At 39.8% G+C, this 27,968-nt stretch overlaps 1 protein-coding gene across 5 annotated transcripts in view; it reads left to right on the forward strand.

Moving 5' to 3' along the window:
* The window catches only part of CNST (consortin, connexin sorting protein), a 103,735-nt gene that overhangs the window by 69,487 nt on the left and 6,280 nt on the right, over positions 1–27,968 (forward strand). For 4 of the 5 annotated variants that reach the window (XM_012443726.2, XM_012443723.2, XM_012443724.3 and 1 more), the window contains exons 9-11: positions 1,658–2,556; positions 14,392–14,527; positions 19,378–22,024. In XM_012443726.2, the coding sequence (XP_012299149.2) occupies positions 1,658–2,556; positions 14,392–14,527; positions 19,378–19,583 (1,241 nt within the window). In that variant the 3' untranslated portion in view covers positions 19,584–22,024. Of the gene's footprint in view, positions 1–1,657; positions 2,557–14,391; positions 14,528–19,377; positions 22,025–27,968 lie in introns of those variants that run through there. The other variant, XM_064383685.1, reaches the window with a different exon arrangement.

A 27,968-nucleotide genomic window follows, 5' to 3' on the forward strand; every position in this document is an offset into this window, starting at 1 on the left:
GGGATGTGGGGTGGGGTCTCTCTACCCTGTGCTTTCACAGTACCTATGGGACTGTGGTCTCCAATCTTAGTCTCTGAATCCTGTGGACATGTTTCAAGGGACATCTTCTGAACCTTTGGGTACTGGAATTCGTGGAGGAGGGGCTTGGCCCCCTCCCCCTTGGCTGTGGCCCTCATTGCTCTAACCTTCCCCCATTCTAATAGAGGGAGAGGCAGCCCAGTGGCAAAGCAGCAACTGAAAGGAAATGAAATGCGCCTGTGTTTTCTTGCAGTCTCACAAAGTTTGAGTGATTCTTTGGGGTGGGGAGAGAGAAGGAATGCTGTATTCTCCCGAAGGTGACCTGGCTTCCTTCTCCCAATCCTCATCTGATATTTGAATCAGCGTGTCAGGGGAGGAACTATGAACTCTACTAAATAGCTACCTCTCAGCAGCCCGGAGTTGAGGTAGTAGCCTCAGTACCAGATTCTCTGAAATCTGAAGCCAGTGTTTCAGTAATGCCTTTTGCTTGAAATGCTATGGGCCTTAATTGTCAATTGGTAATTAGTATTAAAGCATCACTATGCTTTTGGAGTCCAGGGTGAAAAGGAAAAAAAAAACAAGAAAAATAAAGTGCCGGCCGGGCGCAGTGGCTCATGCCTGTAATCCTAGCACTTTGGGAGGCCAAAGTGGGTGGATCACCTGAGGTCAGGAGTTCAAGACCAGCCTGGCCATATGGTGAAACCCCATCTTAAAAAAAAAAAAGGAAAAGAAAAGAAAAATAAAGTGCCATTAAATGAAAAAACAAATGGAATAAAATTATCATCATATTTTCTCTTTTATTTTCCCCTTTGGCTCATTATTTATGTAAGTTAAACAAACATGTTAGTATTAAAAAGTTAAAACTTCTAAAATAATTATGCATCTAAGTGTACCAATAAAGTGAGGGTGAGCAAGCTTCTCTGTTATCTACCAGTCTGTGCACTTCTCATTCATTATTCACACAAAGGTTTTTAACTGTTTCATTTTAAAGTGGAAGAAAAATAAGTTGGTTATATTTAAAGTAGAAATCGAAAGAGATGTCAAAATTCAAACCCATTTCTACTTGTTGCAAAAACTTATTATTTTTATTGCTGTCCTTTGCTACCTCCCTTTAAGAAGTTGCAAGTAATTTGCAAACATATTTATTAGTGGTATTATGGTCAAATTATAAATATGAACAGAACCAAGGTTAGTCTTTAATCATAGTAACCCAGACCAATATTACTTTTCTTACATTTAAAGTGATGAGTGTGTTACTGAGGTTCATCATGTAAACATATTTACTTAATACATCATGTCTTAAATGTGCTGAAAATAATCTTTCTAACTTCATTTTAATGTAAAAGGCTAATGAAGTTCAGAATATGTTTTAAACCTTTGAAAATGACTTTTTGATTATAATGAGGACTAAGTGATTTATTCATATTCACATGCTTTTGAATAATCCCTGTCATGTATAAGGACTGTTTACTAAATATTTTAGGTGTTTCGTCTACCTAAAGACACTATTATGCAACAGACAGAATTTCCATTTGAGAGGGTTAGACTATTATTGTTACACATACTCATGTCTCTTCTTTTCCCTCCTATACAGAGTATAGTTTTGAATTTTAAACGATTTATTTTTCTTCATCTTTAGAGAGTAAAACTTGTCTTCGCACAAAACCAAATAAAGAAAGCCAACATAAAGAAGAGCCCCTGGAGAGCTGTCCCTGCCGTAGTCAGATGGACGGGCAGGCCAATTCCCCAAGCCTTTCGGTAACTGCAGGAAAGGACCACATGGAGGAGCCGTTCCGCAGCGCTGAAGCCACATTAGCCCTCCACACCCAGTCCTCGGAGACAGCAGGGAGCTGGTCTGGGCCAGATGCTTCTGAGAATGCTTGTGAAGATGACAGTCCCTTGCAGCTGGCTCAAACAGAGGCCTGCCAGGATGTGGCCAGAATAGAGGGCACTGCTGAACACCCTAAGGTGTTCCCTTCCAGTGAGTTAGCGACAGAGCTGTTGATTTTACCAGGCTGTGACCATATACCTCCTTCGTTGATTTCTGAGGGTAAATATACACAGGCTCAAAGAAAAGAACTCCATTTGCCACTTCGGGATGCTTCTGAGGCATTGCCCACAGACCAACTTGAGAACAATAAATTAAATGAGCTGCAGCAGCCTGGTCTCACGGACAGTGATGGAAAATCACCACAGGGTCAGGCTGACTCAGAGGGCTCTGAGAATGTGCACTGTGGAAATAATAAAATACCTGACTTAGGCACACCGCTTCCGGAGGTGTGTATGGCCCCAGAGGAAAAGGGAGATAAAGATGACCATCTCAACAAAGAAACAGAAGACTATTTGAACAGCCTTTTAGAGGAATGTTTAAAAGATACTGAAGATACGCTTTCATATGAAGAGAATCAAGACGACGACTCTGATCTCCTGCAAGATCTGTCTCCTGAAGAAGCATCCTACAGTCTTCAGGAGAATCTGCCTTCCGACGAAAGCTGTCTTTCTCTTGATGATCTTGCCAAAAGGATAGAGATTGCAGAGGTAAATCAGAAATGAAGTGCAATTAAAAGTAAAATGGCATTTTAAAAACGTATATATGTATTCAATATTGCTTTGTTTTTGTAAGTTTTCCTTTGTCTCAAACGTGAGGGAAAATTTTAGTTAACATAAGCTTTTAATTATAAGTAGTTTTTATGTTCGTATGTATTGAATAGAATGACTTCTAATCATGATAATGTTCATACTCCAAGGTGTTCTATTGCAGGCCTTCAGCTAGAGTGAGTGTTACTGTATATGACGTGGCAGTTCCAGAAATTAGAATCAAAACAAGAATAGTCACATTCTATTAAGGAAGTCTCATTTTTCTTCTCCTACATCTAGCAGATAAAATATAATATGTACTTACTGTTTCTTCCTCTTGTTAATATATTTTAAAAATCTTTTTAAAACAGTGTAAAGAATGGAGGAAACATTTTAAAATATAAGAGGTACTGGATTAATTTTCAACCTTATATTAAGTTGAAAAAAAAAAGAGATCAAGGAAAAATGACCCTTTTCCATTGTTTAATAATACAAAAAAAGTTTGGAAAAAGAAAAGATAAAAGCCATACCCAAATTACAGCAGCCTCACCAAGGCGGCCTGCGTGGTGGAGTAGACGTCTGTTGCCTCAGTTCCAGCATGGTCTCACCGTTTCGTTAGAGCCCCATGGAGTTACTTTTTACCTCTGTATGCCTGTTTTCTTCTCTGAAAATTAGGCTACTAGCTGCATTTCATTTTCTTCACCATTTTCCCCCCAAGTTCACTTTTAAGTCCCATTTGTACTCATTGTATTCTAAATCAGCATTATCATTAAAAAAATAAATAAGGGGAAATGAAAAAGTAACAAAACCAAAGTAGACAATGAAATATATGTTAAAATAGAAGACTGAAAAGCTTTCTAAGGTAATTATAAATGCTGTATTACAAGCTCCCTTCATTGCCATTTATAGTCAATTCTCTATGAACTATGACTTCTCTTCTTAATTTTTTTTCTTGCCCAAATTAGATAGAATGGTAAAGCACTTGGCGTACTATTCATTCTCTTGTTTATTTTAACCCAACATCTTGATTGCCATTTGCAGTTAATTCTCTACAGACTATTGTTGTTTCTTAGTTTTTGCTTAACAAAATTATTTAATATTGCTTAGTGGGCACGGAGTTTCCATTTGGGGCAACAGAAAATTTTGAAAATAGATAGTGGTGATGGTGCACATTTTTATTGTAATTAATGCTATTGAATTGTATACTTACAAAGAGTTAAAATGGCAGTTTCATGTTATATGTATTTTCCCACAATGTTAAAAATAGTTTTTTAAAAAATTAGAGCTCGTGGTAAAGCACTTAATCCAGTATTCATTCTCTTGTATATTTTAACTAAATCCCTGGTACAGGAAGTTAACAAAACAAAGCTTATACTCATATTCAAATCTTAGCTCTAATACCAAAAATGTTACCATTATCTGACTGCATTTTTTTCATGCCAGTAATCAAGTTGGCCTTAGAGGGAAAAGTCGTGTGGTCTAATTTTCCCTTTTTAGGTATAACTTGTGAAGAAGGATCAGAGTGCTCCTGTTGTGTTGCCCACCTTATCAAACGTTTTCCTCCATTTCAACACTGCACTATTTGCACACTGATCATCATATGGTGCGCCTTCTAGAACTGTCTTTCCCCAGTAACTCATGAGAGTGATTTCAGGGGATAATATGAACTTTTGGAGTTTCAGTTTTTGCCTCTGCCTGAAAGCTGTTCGGCTGGATCAATTTCTGTCATCTGGTTTGCCAGATGTCTCCTCCAGATCGATTCTTTGAGTTTTGGTAACATTTATCTTTAGCCTCCTCCCTACTCAGCTGTGTTGCAGATGCACAGAGGTCTTGTCATGGATGTAGCAAAGGCCTGTAGCGTTTCTCCTGTGTATTTCAATCATCTATTGACGTGTATATACAAAGCCTACAATTAACATCCCTTTCCCAAATTATTTTTCCCCACATCACTAAATTTAAAACTGTACTCACCTGAGTCATCCTATTTCTAAAAAGTGAAAGAATTGTTTAAATTGGGGAAAATATATTTTAATGTGGCAGATTAATTATGAATGTTTTGTATTACAACTAATGGAATATTCCCTCCTCAGACTCAAAATGCAATGTCACTTCTACTGGATAACAACTAACAGTGGAAATTATATGTGTTTAAAGTTGTCTTTTCTGTTAAGTTAATACATAATGGTCTCCTTTCCTAAGATTATATTGGTCTATTAAGTTAAGCTATTTTAAGAAACCCAAAAGATACATATATATGACTTTAAAAACTGATTACTTTCCTATGACAGTGCTAAGCAGATTGTTAAACATTTGCTTTCTGAATGCGTCCTCCCCTCTCCATTCTGAGAAGCATAGTTTAACAAAGTCTGCCTAACTCTGTCAGGAAAGAAGTTTTTAAAGTTTCAGTGCTAAAAATCACTACTGGTTAATATTTTCTGATACCTTAAGAATGAGGTTTTGGACTAAGTGAAATATCCAGGCAATTGTGGGTCTCCTTATAAGTGCAAACTTAGGATTTTTATTTAAAAAATATCTTTTAATTTTAGATTTGAACATGAAACATTTTAATTGCAACCTTCTTTTTTTTTTGAGATGGAGTCTCACTCTGTCATCCAGGCTGGAGTGAAGTGATGCAATCTCAGCTCACTGCAACCTCCAACTCCCAGGTTCAAGTGATTCTCATGACTCAGCCTCCCAAGTAGCTGGGACTATAGGCATGCACCACTATGCCCTGGTAATTTTTGTGTATTTTTAGTAGAGACAGGGTTTCACCATGTTGCCCAGGCTGGTCTTCAACTTCTGGCCTCAGTTGATCCACCTGCCTCGGTCTCCCAAAGTGCTAGAATTACAGGCACAGAGCTACCGTGCCTGGCCTTCAAACACTTTTTGTGTTTGTGCTTTCAGTAAAATTTTATTAATAGTCTTCCCTGTGTTTGGTGCTGAGGATGAGAAATCAAATGATGTTCTTGGCCTTTTGGGGCTCTCCGCTGTCACACTTGGCTAATTTCACTGGAATAGTTTCTGAAATATTTTTTATGCTTCCTTCCTTTTGTGATTAGGGGATATCGAAAATGATCTCTTAATAACCAAGTAATTATGAACAGCATTTTTCGTGCACTTAGGAACCCCGAGGCACATGCGTCTGCCCCTGCACCCTCCCCCGTTGTGTGCTGTTGCAGATGGTCCTTTTCTGTTCTTTCCCAGATCTCCCTATCCTTTCTCCCCCTCAGGTCCTCTTACTTCCCTCTTTCTGCCCGTGTTTGTGGTAGGGCGTGCTGGTTTGTTCTTTCTTCGCCAGCTTTCCCCTTTTCTCTTGCCTGTCTGCTTTCAGTGTCTTGCACTTCTGCATTGCCCTCCTTGGCGCCAGTGGAACTTGGTTTTAGTCATCACTGCCAGCCCAGTGCAAGCACTTGTTTCGTTGTATTACTTTGAACAATTGGATTCATCACATCAAATGAAATAATTTACATAAAATGTCATAGAGAACTAAAAATGTCTACACTATTTATGTAGAGACATGTATAAAGGGAACTTGTCTAGGTTTAGAAAGCTTTTTCAAACCCAGTAATTTGCTGTGTAAAGTGATAGTTTAATATCTGAAATATTGCTCTTCTTTCTTATGTAAAAAGTAGCATGATACATTATCATCAGAAGTATAGTCTATACTGTATGCTGTTTTTCAAAAGCATCAAAAATTTTATCGTTCTTTCATAGATTTTTAAGGAAAAAAAGTATCACATGTACAGTGTCAGACAACGCAATGGAAAGATTTACTTGTTTACTCCCTCATTCAGTAATTTTTATTGAGTGACTTCTCTGTGAGTGCCGCATTACAGATGCAGTGACTAAAAATACAGGTGAGGATTTTTGTGCAGATGAAGCCTGCAATCTAACAGTTGTCTGGCACCAAATGTGTTGTCTTTTTGCTGAATTTGAGTATCCTGTAGTTTTTGGCAAAGGATGAAGTTTTATTGTAATACCCATAATAAACTGACACGATTATTTTAATGTCAGAACCCAAACCCCCTTTACTCAGGAACCTGATAATGCAAATAAGTCATATATTTGCTTGGTTCTGGAACCTGGAAGAGTTGTGTTATCTTATCTTTAAACTCTTCAGCTGTTCCTCCTGTAGCCTAGGACTCAGAGGGAGCTCCTAGCATCAAAACTTGAAAGAAATGTGCCATACAAACTCACAGCAGCAGGATGACCCACCACGTGCACTCAGCGTCTAGCAGACTGTTATCACATGCAGAGATGAGGTAGCTGTTTCCTGAACAAGTGAGGTTCAGATTGAATATTGGAGACATTTTACAAAAGTGAATCTATTTTCGAATATGGAAAATAATCATATAATTCAGAAGTCCCCTCGTGAGCAGATTTTAGCAACATGATATGCTGTGTAAAGATAAACCATTCATTGTTCTCCATTAACATATACATTTATAATCTGCAGAGATTTTATGTTTAAAAAACTATATTAAGTGTTTCAGATTCAAGTGATTGTTGTTTTTAGAAGTAATTTCATCATTTCTAAAATCTGAGGGGGAAGCGCTTTGTTACTGCTTGGGCTTTAGAAAGCGCGTGATCTGGGAGAGAGCATCTCAGCTTCCTTGCCCTCTGTCTGGGTTAGCAGCCTTTACTTCAGTGCTTTCAAATCTACTGTGTCACATGAAGCAAAATACAGGGGAGCACATAAGGTCACACTGTCTAGTGGGGAGAAAAATGACAACCCAAATCGCTCCTGGGTTTGCCTTTAGAGAAGCTGTCTAATCGAAGCTGTGGTGTTCACCCCTGTCACCTGTTAAGTGAGGTAGCTGCTTCTTGGCTAGACCCCTGGGGTCAGGGAAGTCCCTCTACCACTAGCTGCTGTGGGATTTGCTTGCCAAGTTCAGATGCGAGGCTAGCGCTAAGCAGCAGTAGTTTATGAAATCACATTGGTAGCTGCTCTGTGGATCTAGAACAAAAGAGGGTCTTAGAAACAGCGATCATGGTGGTTCTGCCCAGAGTGGCTTTTTTTGAGAGGAGCAGGGGAAATCCAGCCTCCTTACAATAGAAGAAATGCAGTCTTCCGATAATGTAAGAGGGTTTAGGAACATTGGTTGGCCCAGAATTTATGTAGATATCTAAAGAGCCCCCAAAGGAAAACCCAGGAATTACCTGTTTTCCAAGTGGTCTCATCCTTGCCTTTTGTTTTTATTATGACCTCTAAATTTTCCAATTAATTAATGCTTCTCTTGATTGCCGTGTCTCTCGCACAAAGCTCCTTTTCTTTTCCGTTTTAACCACTCTTTTAATTTATATTTTGACTGCCTCTTCTTGGACTTCTGCAATCGTTACTTAATAAGTTTCCCCGTCCCTTGTTTCATCTTCTCCCCTCCAAATGGGTCTTGGGTTAGCACTATATAAACTTGGGGTCTCAAACTGGCACCCAAGGAGCTAGTCAGGTATTAGAAGTAAATGAAATGAGTTAGCTGTAGAGTGAAAGGAAGAAGGTTCCCACGCCTTGTCCAGAGGTCTTCAGCTTTTTAAAACTCTGCAGGTTAAACCAAACGCACCTGAGGGTTCTTGATCTAACACACAGACTGTGAAGTGAAACTTCTTCTAGAAAACGTTTCTCACATTGTCATTCCTTTCCCGTGGCTCTCTTTAGCTGCAAGATAAAGGCTGTGCTACGTGACTTGCCGTTCAGGGCTCTTGTAATCCGGTCCACTCTGCCTTCCCAGATGCCTTCTGTCCTTTGGTGTCAGACTGGCCCCCTTGCCACCTCCCAGATACACCTTGCACATTGTCACCTTTGCTCTTTTCCCTCTGTGTATGTCAGCTTCTCCCTGAAGTGAGCAACCTTCTTTCCATCTATTTCTTCCCAGCCCTCAACATCTAGGTCATGACTTTTTAGCATGGAGAGTACCGAGCAGTGCCTAGCTCATGGCCGGTAGTCAGTGCCAGCTGACGCCATTAGTCCCTCATCACTGGGGTCTGTACGTTTCTTTCAAACAATTCCTCTGAACTTCAAATGAGGTAGGCGCTGGAACACCCCTCCTCCTGAAGTCCTGTCTAGCTGTAATCTCTTTCTGTTATTATAAGACATACACATACTGTCTTCCACAACAAACTGCAAACTCCTTAAAGATAGGAATTCTGTTAAATACATCTTTATATTCTCTGCAAAGCTAATACAGGCTGTTGTAAATAACAGCCAGTATCCTCAGTAAGGCTTTTATTTTTTTTAATTCACTTGTAAAAATAAATATTCTTTAAGAACAGATTTGGATTTATTTTCAATGAAAAAGCTACATTACTCAAACAAGTATATCCTAGGTGCTATCTGTATGTAAATTGCTCATCTGTATATTTATTTATTCTCTGGTTTTTTTTTTTAATCGTACCTGTACCTGTCAAGGAATCTCTGCCATATTTATTGAGCACCTACTATATTATAGAAACTAGGAAGACAGTGCTGAGCACAGATCAAGTCCCTGCTCTCATAAAGCTTTCTTTCCAGAGTGAGAGACACATAATAAGTTAACATAAAAACGAAAATACAGTTTTGTATATTGGAAGAACCATTAAAGAATTTCAGCAAGGTGAAGGGATTTAAAGTAACGGAACTGGCAGCTATTTAAACAATTTTCTGGGACTTAAAAATGGGACCGTATCTTGACATTCTTTTTTCTTTTTCTATTTTGTACCTATTAAATGGTCCCTTTAAGCATTTAATAATAAAACAAATTACAAAAACATGAGGTAGTGCCTAACCTAGAAACTTAGATACATTATAAAACTCCTGTTATTTTTTTAAAAGCCTTTTCCTTTTTAAATGAATCTTTTAAAGATTCAGCATTGATGTACTTCATCATAATATGTTTTTTTCTCTAGTTTGCCTTCTATGGCAAAGTGATAAAACGTGTCACAGCTGGGCCAAGGAGTGCCAGCTGTAATAAGCAAGCCATTTTCCAGAAAGAACACATGGGTCATCTCAGACCCACAGCATTACATCTTAGAACACTGCAATATGAGGAGAATGCATTATTCTACTTCTAGATTAATTAAGTGACAAAGATCTTTCATCTAATTGCCTCTTCCGCCATGTCTCTAGGTAGACAAATATGGCCTTTAGTTTAAGTATCTCTTAAATGAGGTGATGTGTAAGTTAAGCATTTTTGCTAGAGTCTTATTTGAAAGTTCTGTTAATCTCGTTTTAATTGTAATATATATTATAACATATGGCATAGAGCAAAATTTTAATAGTCACAGAAAATAACATCTTGGCCAGATGCGGCGGCTCACACCTGTAATCCCAGCACTTTGGGAGGCCAAGGTGGGTGGATCACAAGGTTAGGAGTTCAAGACCAGCCTAACCAACATAGTGAAACCCCATTTCTACTTAAAATATAAAAATTAGCCAGATGTTGTGGTGGGTGCCTGTAATCCTAGCTACTCGGGAGGCTGAGGCAGGAGAATCACTTGAACCTGGGAGGCGGAGGTTGAAGTGAGCTGAGATTGCACCACTGCACTCCAGCCTAGGCGATAGAGTAAGACTCTGTCTCAAAAAAAAAAAAAAAAAAAGAAAAGAATTTAAGGAACTAAAAGAGAGTTGTGAAATTTAAATATGATATATTATGTAAGTGTCTTTACATAAAATGTACACATTTACTAAATTATTCTTTTTATGGAACCCAACGCTAAGAGAGTAGGCAGGGAGTGTCTCCTGCTTCTTTAGTTAGGAATAGTGGTGGTAAATTTGACATGTGCCACTACATGAAACTGCTGGCACTTCAGGTATTTATGATACACTATAATAATAAGATTTATAAATGTCAGTTCTCAAATCAGTTGGAAGCCAACTGTGTGTTCTTGTTCAGAATTCACCATCCTAGAGATTCTGAATTGAGTAAAACCTTTATCATTAAAAGAATGCTATTTGGTATCTATTTTTTCTTTAATTTGGTGAGGAGGCACTTCCAACAGCAGTGTGTCTCTGGATGTCTTCCTTGTCACATTAGGATTTGCTATTCCAGAAGAGTTGCAGGATAATTTTGTTTTCACAACTAGTTTATTCTGAAAATGCTATTTTAGATGTTCACTGATATTTGAGGGGAAGTGTGGGAAGAACTATTTATTTGCAAATACAGAAGACTAGGCCAGATGGAGTGTTTTGAATTCTGCATTTATTCATAGAGCACCAGCAGTAACAATTACATTAATTATAGCTCAGACATTCTTTTTGGTCTCAGTAGAAGTGCTTGGTATATTTGTTTGAGTAAGAATTTGGCAATCGAAGTGGGAAACTAAATTTAGTTTTAAAGCTTTATTTTTTGAGATTTAAAAGTTCTTCACCTTTTAATACTGACATTATAGTTTTTAAAATATATGGAAATATTTTAAAGAACAGTTCAGGTCCCATACCTGTAATCCTGGCACTTTGGGAGGCTGAGGCAGGTGGATTGCTTGATCCCAGGAGTTTGAGGCCAGCTTGGGCAAAATGGCAAAACCCTTTCTCTACAAAAAAAATACCAAAAAAATTAGCCAGGTATGGTGGTGTGTGCCTATAGTCCCAGCTACAGGAGGCTGAGGTGGGAGGACTGCCTGAGCCCACGAGGTTGAGGCTGCAGTGAGCTGTCAGCATGCCACTGCACTCCAGCTTGGGCAAGGGTGCGAGACCCTGTCTCCAACATACAAAAACAAAACAAAATAATAGTTTGGAGGGAACATATTACTCTGTGCCCTAAATCAGCAGCCCAATCTATTTTAGAAACCCTTGTCAATCATTTTGAGTAAGACCCCAAACCACGACCATGACTTTATTTTGTCTTACTTGCCCATCAAGCATAAAATGAAGGCAAACCCCACCAAACTTGTTTCTTAAGATTTTTATATTGGACTGCCTTGATGTGGTAAGAAAAAATTCTTTGTTTTTAGTTCTGACCTGTGTCCAAAACTCTTGCAGAAATCGGAAGGATAGCTTCTGTCTGCCACGCCCACCTAAGAGTTTCTGCTTGGCCTTATCTCCTATGCCTAAGCTTGGCACCCCCCCTTGTTCTCCATCTGTAGGCTGTAGAACCAGAAGACGGTTACAACAGAAAGATCTGGAGAAGATCACTGAGCAAGACTGAAAGGAAATAATGGAAGAGAGCACACTCCTTCACTTCAGACAGTGGGGCAGGCCCTGCTGAAACAAAAGGCTTTTAGTGGCAGAAAAAAAAAAAAAGGCATGGTTAGATTTTTGGCAACAATTAAGGTCTTGTGAGGGAGGAGGTGTCAAAATGTTAGCCCATCCCACACAATTGTAATTTTTCATACTCTGCTTCTCCCATGAGTCTGGAAAAAGTTGCCTGAGTTCATTGCCACCCATAGTAAATAAGGTGAGGCTGCATAACGAGGCTCAGATCCCTTAGCAGCATGACTTCCAGAGCCAAACAGCACCCTGATGAGGCTGAGCAGGAGCCAAGGTGGGACCTCACAGCCGCTGCTCCAGGACCAGCTCTAGGTTGGAGTGGCGCATTCTGGGCCTTTCCACATGACTTCAGGAGCTTCTCTTCATCTGTCAACATGTTTGTTCAGATTTGCAGTGTCTTTTGATTTATGGCTTGTAGCCATTTCTTGAATTCATAGATGCAGAGTTCTTTTTTTTTTGAGATGGAGTTTTGCTCTTGTTGCCCAGGCTGGAGTGCAGTGGTGCTAGCTGGGATCACAGGCATGTGCCACCACGCTAATTTTTTGTATATTTAGTAGAGATGGAGTTTCTCCATGTTGGTCAGGCTGGTCTCAAACTCCCAACTTCAGGTGATCCGCCCTCCTCGGCCTCCCAAAGTGTTGGCCAGATGCAGAATTCTTACAAAGGTATACAATTAACAGTAACACAACTCTGGGGCTCATCTTTAAAACTATTCGTAATAGGATTGCTTTTCTGAGTAGTTATAACGGCACCTTGAAAACCCCCATGGTGGGTGAATTCATCATTAGTAAGTGGATGACAATATTTTATGGAGGAAATAGACAATGAAGGAATCAATAAACCTCTTCCTCCCCCTTTTTAAATTTTTGAAAAAATTTTAGAACAGCCAGATTCAAGTTTCTCTCCTTTTTTTTACATGTACTAAAAATTAAAAGAATGTCAATGATACATCTATAGTAGTAATGTATTCATTACAGTTAATTTTCGTTTTCCATCTTTTGCTCTTTGGAGACTTATTAATACTGCTTTCCCTCTCAGTTTCAGAAGGAGCTTGGAAACCGTATTTTCTTTGTTGTGTGAAGGAGCTCTTTGATGATGCTGTTGCTTTCTTTACAATTTGTGCTTACCATTTCAAGGCTACTAAAGTACTTTTGTTTTCTCAGAACAAGGACTTCTGAAATGCGTATTTTCTATAAAAAGAAAAGACTATATTGTTGGCTTATTGATTTTTTTTTTTTTTTTTTTTTTTTTTGAGATAATGGTTTCTATAGACCCGCATTCAGGGAAGCATAGTTGAAGACCGTCTTGAGTTATTTGGCCCTAAAAGTCCTAAGATATAAAAAGAACTAATAGAATCTGTAATATTTATGCATAGCACATTATCAGAGATTGCTGACTGGAACTGCAAATCATGTTTAGTGTTTTATGCTATTGATTAGATAAATGACATTGCAGGCAGTCATCAGCTTAGAGTTACCTGATACCAGCAAGTCACTGACATCCTCAGTGTTAGGCCCACAATGCCTGCCTATGTCATCACCTACAGCTTGTAGCAATCAGGCAACTAGCAAGTTAACTTCTGTGCCTGGCCCTCCTGTTCAGGGGCCTTTGGCTTCCCAGCCTGGCTCTTCCACCTGATCCTCTCCTTTCTCCCTATGCCTTGGAGTCTTTTAGCTCTTAAATGGTGAAGGTTTTGGTTTTGTTTGTGAATAAGGGGTGGAACATAGGCAGGAGATAGGCAGCCCAAGTGAAAGCTAGAAGGCAACATATAAACGGGGTGGGTGTCTGAAGAGATATTAGACAGCAGACTTTTTCCATGAAAGGCCGAGTTATTCACATGTTAGGCATTATGATCTCTTACAACCACACAGTGCCAGGGCAACCCCAAAGCAGCCACGTACAATATGTAAATGAATGGGCTTGGCTGTGTTCCCATTACATTTTATTCACAAAATTAGGCAGCACAGGCGTTTGACCTGCAGGTTATAGTTTGCCAACCTCTGCATACTAGAAAGTAATATGTCCCTAGTACACTAGCTCTGAGAGAAATTCTAGAAGTCCTTAAAATATTTTGAGCAGTAGAGCATTATTTAGTAAATGCACAGTTTCTCGGAGAGACTGAGGACAACACTTTGATGTTAAAAGCTTGGTATCCAGATATATTTTAAGTTTCGTATGTTCGTTTGTTTAAAATTGCTGATGAATGAAAAAGCAGTGGTGGATTATAAGCATCCATTGTAAAGCAAAATCCAGTCCTAATGAATAAGCCAAGATGGGGACTATCAGTGATCATTTTACCAATAACAGGGAAGTTAAGCTACAAAGCAAGATGTTCTGATTTCCAGTCGGCTGAACGCTTCACACTGCCTGTCCCCGGAATCAGTTCAGGAGTTGAAAAAAGAAATCAGAGTTTTACACTTTTGTGTTTCTCAGTCATCTGCACAGAAGTGCAAGGTTTATTCTGTTTGATTTTGATGATGGTTATTTTTTTCTATAGGAATCGGATACTCCTATAAAAATTCAAACATCTGTTGAATTAGCCTTTTTATAGCTGCATGTAGAATATCATTGAGATGTCCTGCTTTAAGAGAACAAATGATTCTTATCATTTCTGACAGGTTGTTCCTGCTGAAGGATTGGTCTCAATATTAAAGAAGAGGAATGATTCTGTAGGAGATCACCCTGCCCAAATGCAGCAGAAACCATCCAAGCGAAGAGTGAGGTTCCAAGAAATAGACGATAACTTGGATCAAGGTAAACTGCTCGGCACTGTTTGCTGAAAGGATGGGTTAGTGTACAATGTGATGTTACTAACAGGATTTGTAAAAGAATATGTCAGCCAGGCACAGTGGCTCATGCCTGTAATCCCAGCACTGTAGGAGGCTGAGGCAGTCAGATCACTTGAGGTCCGGAGTTCAAGACCAGCCTGGCCAACATGGTGAAACCCTATCTCGACTAAAAATACAAAAATTCGTGAGTGTGGTGGTTCACGCCTCTGGTCCCAGCTACTCAGGAGACTGAAGCACAACAATAACTTGAACCCGGGAGGCGAAGGTTACAGTGAGCCGAGATCGTGCCACGGCACTTCAGCCTGGGCAACAGAGTGAGACTCTGTCTCAAAAAATAAATATAAATAAATAAAAGAATAGGACAACTTAGTTGCTTTACCTTCTAAGGGAGACACTTACAAAATCAAACTACCATCTAAATCATTTCTGAATGTTTACGTGCTTAAATAAGTGATCAAGTTGCAGAATTCAACCTGTGGCCTCCCTATTCCATAGAGAGTCAATATTGAGAGCTTATTTCAGTTTCTTTCTTTAGCACTTTTTGTGTGAGTCTGCTATTTTTGTCTTTTTTTTTTTTTTTTTTTTAAGACAGTCTTGCTCTGTCGCCCAGGCTGGAGTGCAGTGGCGCGATCTTGGCTCACTGCAATCTCTGCCTCCCAGGTTCAAGCAATTCTAGTGCCTCAGCCTCCTGAGTAGCTGGGATTACAGGCAAGTACCACCACGCCCGGCTAGTTTTTTGTATTTTTAGTAGAGACGGAGTTTTGCCATGTTGGCCAGGCTGGTCTCAAACTCCTGGCCTCAAGTGATCCGCCTGCCACAGCCTCCCAAAGTGGGATTACAGGCATGAGCCACCATGCCCGGCTTGTCTTCTTTTCAGTGGACAATTAATGCTCGTCCTTTATTGTGGAAAATATTTATGAATATTGTCTTCGTTGATTTCCTCTTTATTCTATAGAGAAGAGTGTCTCTCGAGAGCAACAATTTAACACCATTTTTATTGTTTGACTTTTTCCTCCTGGGCCTGTTATACTTAAGGCTCTGATTTGGTCTAGCATGAGGTGGTGAAGTTTTGTAGCAAACAATGCTGCCTTTTGTGGTTGCAGATGTGTTTATCTAAGGTGTAGGTAAATAAGAGTAGAGGGAAAGGTGACCCAGAACCTGTCAGTAGGCTTCTCATATTCATAAAACAACCGCACTGCTGAAACAGCAGGGTAAGTATTTAGGTATGCTTTCTAGGTGTGACATAAGTGGTAACAGTAGAGGTTTCTGCATTTTTACAGTTAAAAAGCTCGTTAGGGGGCCGTAGAAATAATGTTCTACCCCCTGGTTTTACCTCTGCACCTTTCTTGTGACTCTCAGTCTTCTCCAGATAAGGGGCTCACTTCTGTTTGCACTCATTTGACCAAATCATTGCTCAACAGGAGGAACCCTGGATTTGAAACTGACAGTCTCTAGTTCACTTTGTAGCCACCTCATCTTAAACCAAGTCACTTAACTTATAGGAGACTCAGTTCCATCATCTTTAAAATAAGAAGAATAGCATCTGCCCTTCTGTCCCTGTTGGAAGGCATATCAGATAATGTATATAGATTCATTCTCAGAATTATAAAACTAAATGTAAATGCTGATTGTGTTGGTTTGTTCCTAAACTCTGTGGCTTACACGATGTTTTCAAAAACCTCACCTTCTGCCAAAATCTTCCTGAAAGGGCCGGTTCTTCCTCCTCTAAACCATTGCTATCCACTGGAAATATAATGTGAGGCACATACATGATTTTCAGTTTTGCAGTAGCCATGTTAAAGTGAAAGGAAACAGGTGAAGTGAATTTTATTTTATTCTTTATTTTATTTTATTTGGGATGGAGTCTCATTCTGTCACCCAGGCTGGAGTGCAGTGATGCAATCTTGGCTTGCTGCAACCTCTGCCTCCTGGGTTCAAGCAATTCTTGTGTCTCAGCCTCCTGAGTAGGTGGGATTACAGGCATTCACCACCACGTCTGGCTAATTTTTGTATTTTTAGTAGAGACGGGGTTTCACCATGTTGGCCAGGCTGGTCTCAAACTCCTGACCTCAGGTGATCCACCCACCTCAGCCTCCCAAAGTGCTGGGATTACAGGCGTGAGCCACCTCACTTGGTCAGAATTTTAAGAATATGTTTTATTTAACCGAGGACATCAAAAATATCATTTCAAAATGTGATCTATATGAAAATATTACTAACGGGATATTTTGCATCCTTTTTTTCACACTGAGTCTTCAAAATCTGTGTGTGTCACCGTCAGTTTGGACCAGCTGCATGTTAAGTGAACAGCAGCCACCTGCGGCTCACATTGGACATTGCATTGAGACAGTTCTCGTACATGTAGATAAAACAAACAGAATCAATGTTTTAAATATTTACGCTATTTTTAAATGTTTGGATTTGAATATATGATAATGAAGAAAATACTTTAGCTTGTTAACATAGATAAGGTGGGGGAAGGAGTCACGTTAAGAAAAGCAGGTAAGGCTGAATGCGGCGGCTCATACCTGTAACCCCAGCACTTTGGGAAGCCTCCTCCCGTGTTTTCCTGCTGGATCACTTGAGGCCAGGAGAAGGAGACCAGCCTGGGCAACATGGCGAGACCCCTTCTCTACAAAAAAATACAAAAATTAGCAGGGCATGGTGGTGTGTGTGCCTGTGGTCCCAGCTACTTGGGAAGCTGAGGTAGGAGGATTGCTTGAACCCAGGAGCTTGAGGCTGCAATGAGTGTGCTTTGGTGACAGAGCACAACCCTATCTCAAAAAAAAAAAAAAAAAAAAAAGGCAGGCGAAAAGATTGAACTGTCCAAAACAAAAAAAATACAACCTGAATAATATCCTATTTCTTCATTATGAAAGACATATTTTCATATATATAGGTGTAGACTATTTTAGACCAGGTGCAATGGCTCATGCCTGTAATCCCAGCACTTTGGGAGGCCAAGGCAGCCGGATCACCTGAGGTCAGGAGTTCAAGACCAGCCTGGCCAACATGGTGAAACCCCATCTCTACAACAAAACAAAAATTACCTGGGCATGATGGCGGGTGCCTGTAATCCCAGCTACTCAGAAGGCTAAGGTGAGAGACTTGCTTGAACCCAGGAGGCAGAGGTTGCAGTGAGCTGAGATCGCGCCATTGCACTCCAGCCTGGGCAACAGGAGCAAGACTCTGTCTCAAAAAAAAAAAAAAAAACTATTTTAAAATGTAAATTTCAGAGTAAACAATCATACATGTTTGATCTAGAAGGTCACACACAGTGTGACCTCTGGGATGGGAAGGGAATGTGATTGGGCAGGAGAAAAACAAATAGTCCCTTAGACTCTAAGATGCTTTTGGGTTTGCATTTTTACAGGGAGAATATATTCATGTATTACTTTACAATGTTCTAAATTAAATATTTGGTATGTATTAGGGTCTATAAAATTTGTTTCTTATAAAAATATATGCTAATTATAAAAAAATCAGACAGTTTGATAAAGCAAAAAATCATGAGTCTTAGACGTCCTTCAATAAAAGAACATTAAATTTACTTCATTCTGTTAAATACTTACATCATATTCCATTATATAAATGTGCATGATTGTTTGACTGTTCCATTGTAACTGGAACAACTAAGTTATTCCCAATCTTTTGTTATAACAAACTCTGCTGCAGTGAACAAGCTTGTGTATATGATATTTGTTGTGCACATCTGTAGCCTGATTCTTAAAGGTGGGTTTGCTGGCATATGTTGAAACTGTATGTCCCAGTTGGCCTGAGGCAGTCCTGGTTTACACCTGTTGTCCCAGAATTGCATTCAGTTAACTGTCTTTCACTCTCAAAATTGTCCAGTCTGAGGATAAATTAATTTTAAATTTGAATAGATACTGCCAAATTACCTTCCAAGAAGGCATCCCTGCACCTTCATCGTGCTGCAGATCAGAAGACTTTTTGGTCTTTTTTAATTAAAAAAAAAATTAATTATGAATAGTTGTTAAGATTTTTTTCAGCCAAAGAATAATTGTTTTCTTCAGTGTAGAAAGATGTAAAAGAAATCCCACCCAAAGACATTTTATTGTTTAATATTTAGTTGACTTTGCTGTAAAGTAGTCCCATAATGTGAACTCCAGAGGTATTAGAATAGCAAGACTGTAATGTGTACTGTAAAATAATGCTATTAGGGTGGGCATGGTCGCCCACACCTGTAATCCTAGCACTTTGAGAGGCCGAGACGTGAAGATTACTTGGGGCCAGGAGTTCAAGACCACCCTCTGCAGCATAGTGAGAACCCCCGCATCTCTACCAAAAGATAAAAAATAAATGGCCAGGTGTTACAGGCCTGTAGTCCTAGCTGCTCAGGAGGCTGAGGCAGGAGGACTACTTGAGCCCAGGAGGTTGAGGCTGCAGTGAGCCAAGGTTTTGCCACTGCACTTCAGCCTGGGTGGCAAAGTCAGACCCTGTCTCTAAAAAAAAGAAAAACCAAAAATTAATTAATTAATTAGTTAATTAATTAATGCATGCTATGAGCACATCAGCTGTTTTTCTTCTTTTCGTGGAGTGATTCTATTCATTGTATAAATGAGCTTCAGCTAGCTTTAATTGTAGCACTTACAAGCTCTACAAGTATGAATCTTTTTGGCAATTAATAGGTAGGTCTTTGTAGAGTCTTTAGGAGCATGAGTTTTCTGTCAATACTTCTGATCCCTAGAGGACCAATATTAGAAATGTCCAGTTATCTTAATTGGTGAAAAGACAGCAGATGCTGAGATTTCCATTTTGGTGACAGCGTAACCTCACTCTGTTCTGTGTTTGCAGATGAAGTTGGAGGTGGCTCCTGTATTTTGCTGATATTGCTGTGCATAGCAACGGTTTTCATTAGTGTTGGAGGAACTGCAATATACTGCACTTTCGGTGACATGGAGTCACCTGTTTGTACAGACTTTGCAGACAACATGGACTTCTATTACACTAAGTTACTGCAGGGAATGGCAGAACTGAAACACTGGATCTACGTCTCCTAGCGGCATTGCAGAGACACGTGCTGGCAGTGAGAATGAAAGATGTGGAACTTTCTCGACAGCTTTTATTTCAGGAGTTCTATAACATTCCCCCTTCCCCTCTGTTCGAAACCAAGGACATCAGAAATAGCAACTTTAAGTGGTAATCCAGAGGAACTCTGTTAGAATCATCCACATAATGAGGCCAATATTGATCGAAGCATTGTGGATGGAAGGAGTGATCTTGGGAGAGCATACCCATCTCCTCCTCACTGCCTCCTAATGTAATGAGGTACCCTGAGCAGAATTAAACAGGGTAGTCTGGGAACCACACTATTTTTAGCTGCCTTGTCAAGCTAATGGTTAAAGAACGCTTTTGCTTTACACCTGTTGGTTCATAGAAATTGCTTTCCGCCATCACGCAATCAGCTGGTGTGTAATCAAAAGGAGTTACCTTGTAGTTTCAGTGTCATTTTTAGTTAACCTTGGGAACTGTGTAATTTAGGCTTTGCGCATTACTTCAATTGTGTTCTCCACTTATGAAATGATTGTGTGTGTGTTCACGTGTGTGCGTGTGTGCGCAAGTGGTTCAGGCAGTTATAAGCAAATACCCAACATAGAATAGCAAAGATGATCTTTATTCTTTTAACTTGATGATGATGTGCAGGCACAAATCTTTGAAGAAGGCTCAACTGTGGAATAGATGAATTATAGAAATCTTGACCCTGAAATGAGAAACTGTGACAGATCTGTGTCAATTAACTTGATTAACTACCCAGAAATTAATCACAGGCCTAGAGACAAAATAAAAAGCCCCCCCTGAGTCTCAGGCAACAGTTTTGTCAAGGATTCAAAGCTTCCTGAAGTGATAAATGCTGGACTCGATTAGCAAACGCTTATACCTATTATGTTCTGAGATCCTAAGAAGCAGAATGGAAACATAAGTAACACATAGTTCCTGCTGCAGGTGTTTTCATCCTGATCTTATGTAAAATAAACCAATACTTTGGTGAGTGAAATCACCATATAGAATTCAGTATTCGCAGATCATGCATTCAGATGCTTGAATGTGCATTCTTCCTGTGGGCTTGATCTAGATCCTGTTGTAGGCTCCGTACACAAAAATTCAGTCATACCTTTCATAGACAAATGTCTGATTTTTATTTAAATCTGTCTGTTAGGTGTCCTTTCCTTACCTAAGGTATAGTGGTCTAACATTTAGGAAGCCTTGCTTTGACTTTATTAGGCAGCAAAAAAACAAAAAAAAACAAAACAAAACATGAATTATAGTTTTTTAGCAAGTGATCATTGTTTCCTGTTTTTCTGTTAGGATCATTTGAAAGAAAAAGGGAGACTTACTTTCTGGTTGTTACTGGCTGGCACAGTACCTCCCTTCGTGTTTCTGCTTATTTATTTAGGTTATGTGAATTTTAAAGGGCTTTTTATGTAGGTTGAAAATGTGTTACTGCGCATGCATTTGGTTATCCCAATGCTGGATATTTAATTACAGTGTACTTAGTGTTTTGATTTTCTATAACTTCAGTTCAGCGTGTTTTTACACGTGTTTATTTTAAATCGATGTTTCATTTTCACTTCTCATACTGTTTGACTTGTCTATCATGTCACCATAAACGGTAATATTTTCAAGGGTTATAGATCAAAGATATTTATTTAGAAATGTACAAGATACTGAAATTTAGATTCCTTATACTTAAGGCTGATTTTATTAGAAGATTATTTTAATGTTCTATTATAAATTTTAAGAATTTGTATTCAAATTGTATGTAAAATGTTGACGGTACTATATTAAGTGGTTCTATAAAAGCTGTTCACAAGTTTTACTGTGACGGACATTCTCATCATAGACAGACCTCTTCTGTTTTATCCTCAATTTCTAGTTACAGATATTTGGTGATGCTTATTTTTGCCAATTTTATGTCAAAATAAGTTGAAACTTCCCTCCTGTTCACCTCTTGGGTCACTATCCTGTATAACAACTTCTGGTGTGATATTTGCCCAGGGGCAGCCAGAGCCTCTTCTGAAACCCAAGATCTCCTGGGGACCTTCACACCACTGAGATGAAAGCGTTGAGATCATACCTCGCTAATCACGGACCCAGTTGTGTCTCAGAGAAACCATAGGTGTCCTCACCACTTCCCGGGGAGGGGGAGGGGAGCTCGGGAGCAGAGTGATGTTTTGACTTAAAATAGGCATGAAATTGCAACTAGAAAAATTAGGGCAATTTTTAAAAAAATGTAATAGTCACTTATTGCATGAACTGGAGTAACTCTACCTGGTGGTGAAAGGATTGTTGTTTCACACATAAAACATTCTTCCAGTTTTACCAAAATGTAATTTCTTCTGTCATTTGAAAGTACTGACAACTATTTGTAACTAATCTTGCTTAAGAACTGTATTTGAGGGCATCAAATCAAGCTTGTAACTTAAAATCTATACCAACAAAGTGTCTCGGAGAGTTTATTTGAACCCCTAGGTGCTTTAAAGTGAAAGTGTGATTTGAGAAGTTGGTCTGGCCCTACAAGTAGACAGTCATCTATCTGGGGAGACCAGTAGGTCCTTAAAGACTCTTCTGCTTTAAAATACCTCCCCCGTCTGCCTGACGCAGTGGCTGAAAATCATTCTACAAATTCATTCTTTTAGATTGCAAAATAAAAATCTTCTGGAAGATTTGAAGGGGGCCTTATTTTTTTGTTTGTTTTTTGGTTTTTTGGTTTTTTTGAGACGGAGTCTCGCGCTGTCGCCCAGGCTGGAGTGCAGTGGCATGGTCTCTGCTCACAGCAACCTCTGCCTTGCAGGTTCAAGCGATTCTCGTGCCTCAGCCTCCCAAGTAGCCAGGATTACAGACGTGTGCCACCATGCCTGGCTAATTTTTGTACTTTTAGTAGAAATGGGGTTTCACCATGTTGATCAGGCTAGACTCAACCACCAACCTCAGGTGATCCGCCCCCCTTGGCCTCCCAAAGTGCTGGGATTACAGGCATGAGCCACTGTGCCTGGCCCAAGGGCCTTATTTTGAAGGACATATGTGAATTGGCTTTTGCTGGAGTGGCAGGAGGATATGGGGTAGGAGTGGCAGGGATGGAGAAAGGTGGGAAAGGATGAAGAAATCCTTTATTAACCTGTTTTGCTAAAGGTGGCCTTGTGGCATTTACTCCCAATCCAAAGGGAGCCTGAATTATCTTTCTGCTCACATGACCTGCATAACTCTGTCCATTTCTTTGGGCTCACTGTTGGGTACGATTTTGTGCAGGGTGTGTCGTGTTTTTACATTTTTTTCATTTGATGCTGAGGTTAGTAAACACACGTTCCTCAAGTCCAGATCTTACAACTCCCAAATCCAGTAGTGTGTCTCTGTCATGTTGCCTCCGTCTTCAGAAAGAGGAAGAGTGATTCTAGCGTTTATGGTACAAATTCTAGTGCCATCTGCTGTTTTCACAACTCCAAAGAGAAACATTGATTGAGCCTCATGTCCTAACCCTACATAAGCTACAGTGAGTTAAAAATGTCCTTAAGGAATTCTGTCACTATTTAAATCTCCCTGGCTTTAGGCTACTGAGAGAAAAGGTGTGGTACCCTATCGACATCTCTTCTCTTCTCCCTGGTCAAAGAGTTCCTCCTAAACTCACCTTTTTGTCTGTTACCCTGAGATCAGTGCAGAACCATGAGCAACAGTGTTGATCACTGTCTTTACCTTGGCAAACATTTGAATGCCTGCAGTGTGCCCAGCACTGAGCTGGGTGCTGGGTCTCCAGAAACAAGAAATGGTACCAGCTTCAGGAATTAGCATCTGCCAAGGGAAATGTAGTTGTGCAGAGGGGGTAAGAATGAAGAACCTGGGAACATGCTACTGACGGGAGTGGAAACTTGAGCTCTCCTGGTGTGTGTCAAGCACTGTTAAAAATCAAAGTGAAGTTCTATCTAGGCCACCTGCATAGCAACTCGATAGGAATCTTCTCACAGCCAACATCTAGTAATTATTATCTAGTAATTACTGCTTTTCACTTCTCGTTAGCACATGTGACCTGAATGGCTGGCAGGTTCCGGCAGTGGAAAGCTTCTCTGCAAGAGCCTTCCTCAGAATTGAAAAGCGGAACTTCCCTGAATTGAAAACCTTCTCACAAGGAAAACTCCGGTCCCAGAAGGCATCACTAGTAAATTCTGTCAGTCATTTAAGTAAGAAATAATACCAATCCTACAGAATATTCTTTTAGAAAGAGAATATTTGCAGTCACTTTATGAGACTGGTATTACCCTAATACCAAAATCCGATGAAGACAGTAAGAAACAGCCTAACACTAGTATCATGCATGAACTTAGACACAAAAGTCCTTACCAAAATAGTACATCAAGCCTAAAAGTATATAAAAAGGAAAATGCGCTTCATGACCGAGTGACATCTAACCCAGGGATACAATGTTGGCTTAACATTAAAAAATCACTCTATGTAATTTATTCACCATCTTAACAAACTAAAAGAAAAACCATATGATCACATCAAAAAGCACATTAAATCCATACACCATTTATGATGAAAAACTCAGCAAAGTAGAACTCTAAGTGAACTTCCTCAGTTTGATAACGGGCATTTGTGAAAACTCACAGCTAATATTAAGTACTTAATGGAGAAAGACCAAACACTCTTCTTCCTATGATCGGGAACAAAGGCACTTTTTTTTTTATTTTGAGACAGAGTCTCACTCTGTTGCCCAGGCTGGAGTGCAGTGGTACAATCTTGGCTCACTGCAACCTCCGCCTCCCAGGTTCAAGCGATTCTCCCGCCTCAGCCTCCCAAGCAGCTGGTACTACAGGTGCCCGCCAGGACGCCTGGCTAATTTTTGTATTTTTAGTAGAGATGGGGTTTCGCTATGTTGGCCAGGCTGGTCTTGAACTCCTGACTTTGTGATCCACCAGCCTTGGCCTCCCAAAGTGCTGGGATTACAGGCATGAGCCACTGCGCCCGGTGGAAAGGGCACTTCTATTCAGCATTGTACTGGGGGTCCTACAGCAAGGAAAAGAAATAAAAGCCACTCCAATTAGAAAAAAATAAAACTTTTTGCAAATAAAAAAACTTTTTGTTTATAAAAAAAGAATTCGAAGGAATCTACAAAATGCTACTGGAATTAGCAAATTTAGCAAGCTCACAGGATACAAGGTCAATGTACAAAAAATAGATTTGTGAAAACTAGCAATGGATAATTGGAAAATGAAATTTAAAAGTCATGAATAAATGAAATTTATTTCACTTATAATACCTTACAAATTGGAATGCTTATACATTTAACAAAATATGTGCAAACCTGTACCGTGAAGTCTATAAAATATTAAGAAAGAAATGGAGAACAAAATCACTGAGAGATACAGTCTGTTCGTGGTTGGAAGAGGGAATATTGTTAGTTCTTCCCTAACTGATCCATAGATCTAACACAATTCCAATCATAATTTCAGTACTTTTTAAAAGAAATTGACAGTTTCTGTTCCCACTACTCTGGAGGCTACGGCAAGAGGATCGCTTGAGCTCAGGCGTTCAAGACTGGTCTACACTACATAGTGAGATTCTGGCTGAAAAACACAGAAATAAATTAACAGGTTAAAAATTTAGCATTTGTGTGGAGATGCAAGTGACCTAGAAGGTAGCCAGTGAGATTGTTAGAATAAAACTGGAGGACTTACACTTCTGATTTTAAGACTGAACTAGTGCCACAGGTCAAGTGTGGTGGATTATGCCTGTAATCCCAGCACTTTGGGAGGCTGTGGCAGGAAGATCACTTGAGCCTAGGAGTTCAAGGTTGCAGTGAGCTGCGATTGTGCTGCTGCACTCCAGCCTGGGCAAGAGAACAAGATTCCAACTAAAAAAAAAAAAAAATTTTAAACAAGAGACACACAGCAAAAGAAGTGCAGCATAGAGCAATGTATTGCCAAAAAAAAAAAGAATATTTTGAAAGTTAGATGCAGAACAGACAGTTCACCCTGAGAGAGAGAAAATTCAGGGCAGGCTGCTCCTAGGGCAAGACAGCAAAGCCTGGCACTAGGGAGGCTCCCTTTGCGGGAGTGTTACGTGATTATTCATAAGGAGATGGGAAGGTGTTGGTAGTAACCACATTCTGGGTGGCATTCTGCGTGCACGGGCACAGTAGCTGCACATGCTTGTTCATACATTGCATGTCTCATTAGCATCTTAAATCTCTACTCAGGGGTGTGTATTTTACTATTATAATGGGCAAAGCGTCTGTTTGAGGACAGGCAAAATCAAAACGCACTTGCCCTCTAGAAGGGAAAGTCCCTGCTGAAGATAGCTTTACTTGAATGAGCTCAGTTGCAAGGTGAATGCTGAGGCTTATTGTATTGATTGTATGGTCACCAGGGTTGCTGTGTCCCAAGAACATGGTCACTTCCTTGGCTACCTATCCTGCCTCACTTTGATGAAAGAAGACTTGAATAAACAGAAAGCTAACCCATGTTTATGTACAGAAAGACAATATTGTTAAGATGTCAGTACCTGCTCACGCCTGTAATCCCAGCACTGTGGGAGGCCGAGGCGGGTGGATCACGAGGTCAAGAGATCGAGACCATCCCGGTCAACATGGTGAAACCCCATCTCTACTAAAAATACAAAAAGTTAGCTGGGCATGGTGCCTGTAATCCCAGCTACTCAGGAGGCTGAGGCAGGAGAATTGCCTGAACCCTGGAGGCGGAGGTTGCGGTGAGCCGAGATCGCGCCATTGCACTCCAGCCTAGGTAACGAGCGAAACTCTGTCTCAAAAAAAAAGAAAAAAAAGAAAAGAAAAAAAAAGATGTCAGTACCATCCAAAGCAATCTATAGATGTAATCCCTGTCAAAATTCCAACAGCCTTTTACTGCAAGAATGGAAAAGTCAATTTTCAAATGTATAGGGCGTTACAAGAGGGCCCAAATAGCCAAAACCACCTGGAAAGAGTCGGAGGACTCACACTTCCCAGTTTCAAAACGTTCTGCGGAGACACAGTAGCCAAATCAGTGTGGTGCTGGTATCAGGAGAGACATGTGGAACAAGGGAATGGAATGGACACTCCAGAAATAAACCCACACACCTTTGGCTAGCTTATTTTTTGTGGATGTGTCAAGTCTGATCAATGACCTAAATATAGGCTAAATCCATAAAACTCTGAAGAAAATATAAAAATAAATCTCCATAAATGTGGATTTAGCAGTGGATTCTTAAATATGACACCAAAAGCATAAGTAATAACACATAGGTAAATTACATGTCATCACAATTTTTTTAAATGATGCATTAAAGAACATTATCAAGAAAATGAAAAGACAACCCAAAGAATAGGAAGAAGAATTTGCAAATTACATAATAATAAGGGTTATAAAGAACCTACTCAACAAAAAGACAGACATACACAGAGTCACGCCGAGTGTATGAAGAGCTCGCTCAATAACAAAGAAATGATGAGAAAGGGCTTAAACACACGTTGATTCCAAGGAGATACACGATGGCCAATAACACTTGAAAAGATGGTCAGCATCGTTAGTCATCAGGAAAACACAAATCAAAACCACAATGAGAATAATGAAATGATACATGTCACAGCACGAATGAATCTTGAAAACATGTTATGCTAACTGAAATAAGCCAGATACAACTATCAAATGATTTAACTTACAGGAATATCTATACTAGGCAAAATCAAAGAAACAAAATGTAAATTAAAGGTCACCAGAGGCTGGAGGAACAAGGAAATGGAGACTTATCACTTGTCATAGTGTTTCAGTTTGGGATGATAAAACGTTTTAGAAAATATGGCTGGACGTAGTGGCTCATGCCTGTAATCCCAGCACTTTGGGTGGCCGAGGCGGGTGGATCACCTGAGGTTGGGAGTTGGAGACCAGCCTGACCAACATGGAGAAACTCCGTCTTCACTAAAAACACAAAATTAGCTGGGTGTGGTGGCGCATGACTATAATCCCGGTTACTTGGGAGGCTGAGGCAGGAGAATGACTTGAACCCAGGAGGCAGAGGTTGCAGTGAACTGATATCATACCATTGAACCCCAGCCTGCCGGAGGGAAACTCCATCTCAAAAAAGAATTTAGAAAATAGAAGGTGGTGATTGAGGGTTGTGCAACATTGAATATACTTAATGCCACTGAATTGTCCACTTAAAAACGGTTAAAATGGCAAATTTGATGTTATGTATATTTTAACACACACAGAGACTGACACTACCAAGTATTGGTGAGGATGTGGAACAATCGAATTATCATAGACGACCAGTGGGAATATGAAATTATACACCCACTTTGGAAAACAATTTGGCAGTTTCTTTTTTTTTTTTTTTGAGACAGAGTCTCACTCTGTCATCCAGGCTGGAGTGCAGTGGCACTATCTCAGCTTACTGCAACC

This window comes from Aotus nancymaae, unplaced genomic scaffold, assembly GCF_030222135.1.
Source record: "Aotus nancymaae isolate 86718 unplaced genomic scaffold, 86718_ANA_hifiasm-v0.15.2.pri h1tg000032l_0, whole genome shotgun sequence".
NCBI classification, from domain to species: Eukaryota; Metazoa; Chordata; class Mammalia; order Primates; family Aotidae; genus Aotus; species Aotus nancymaae.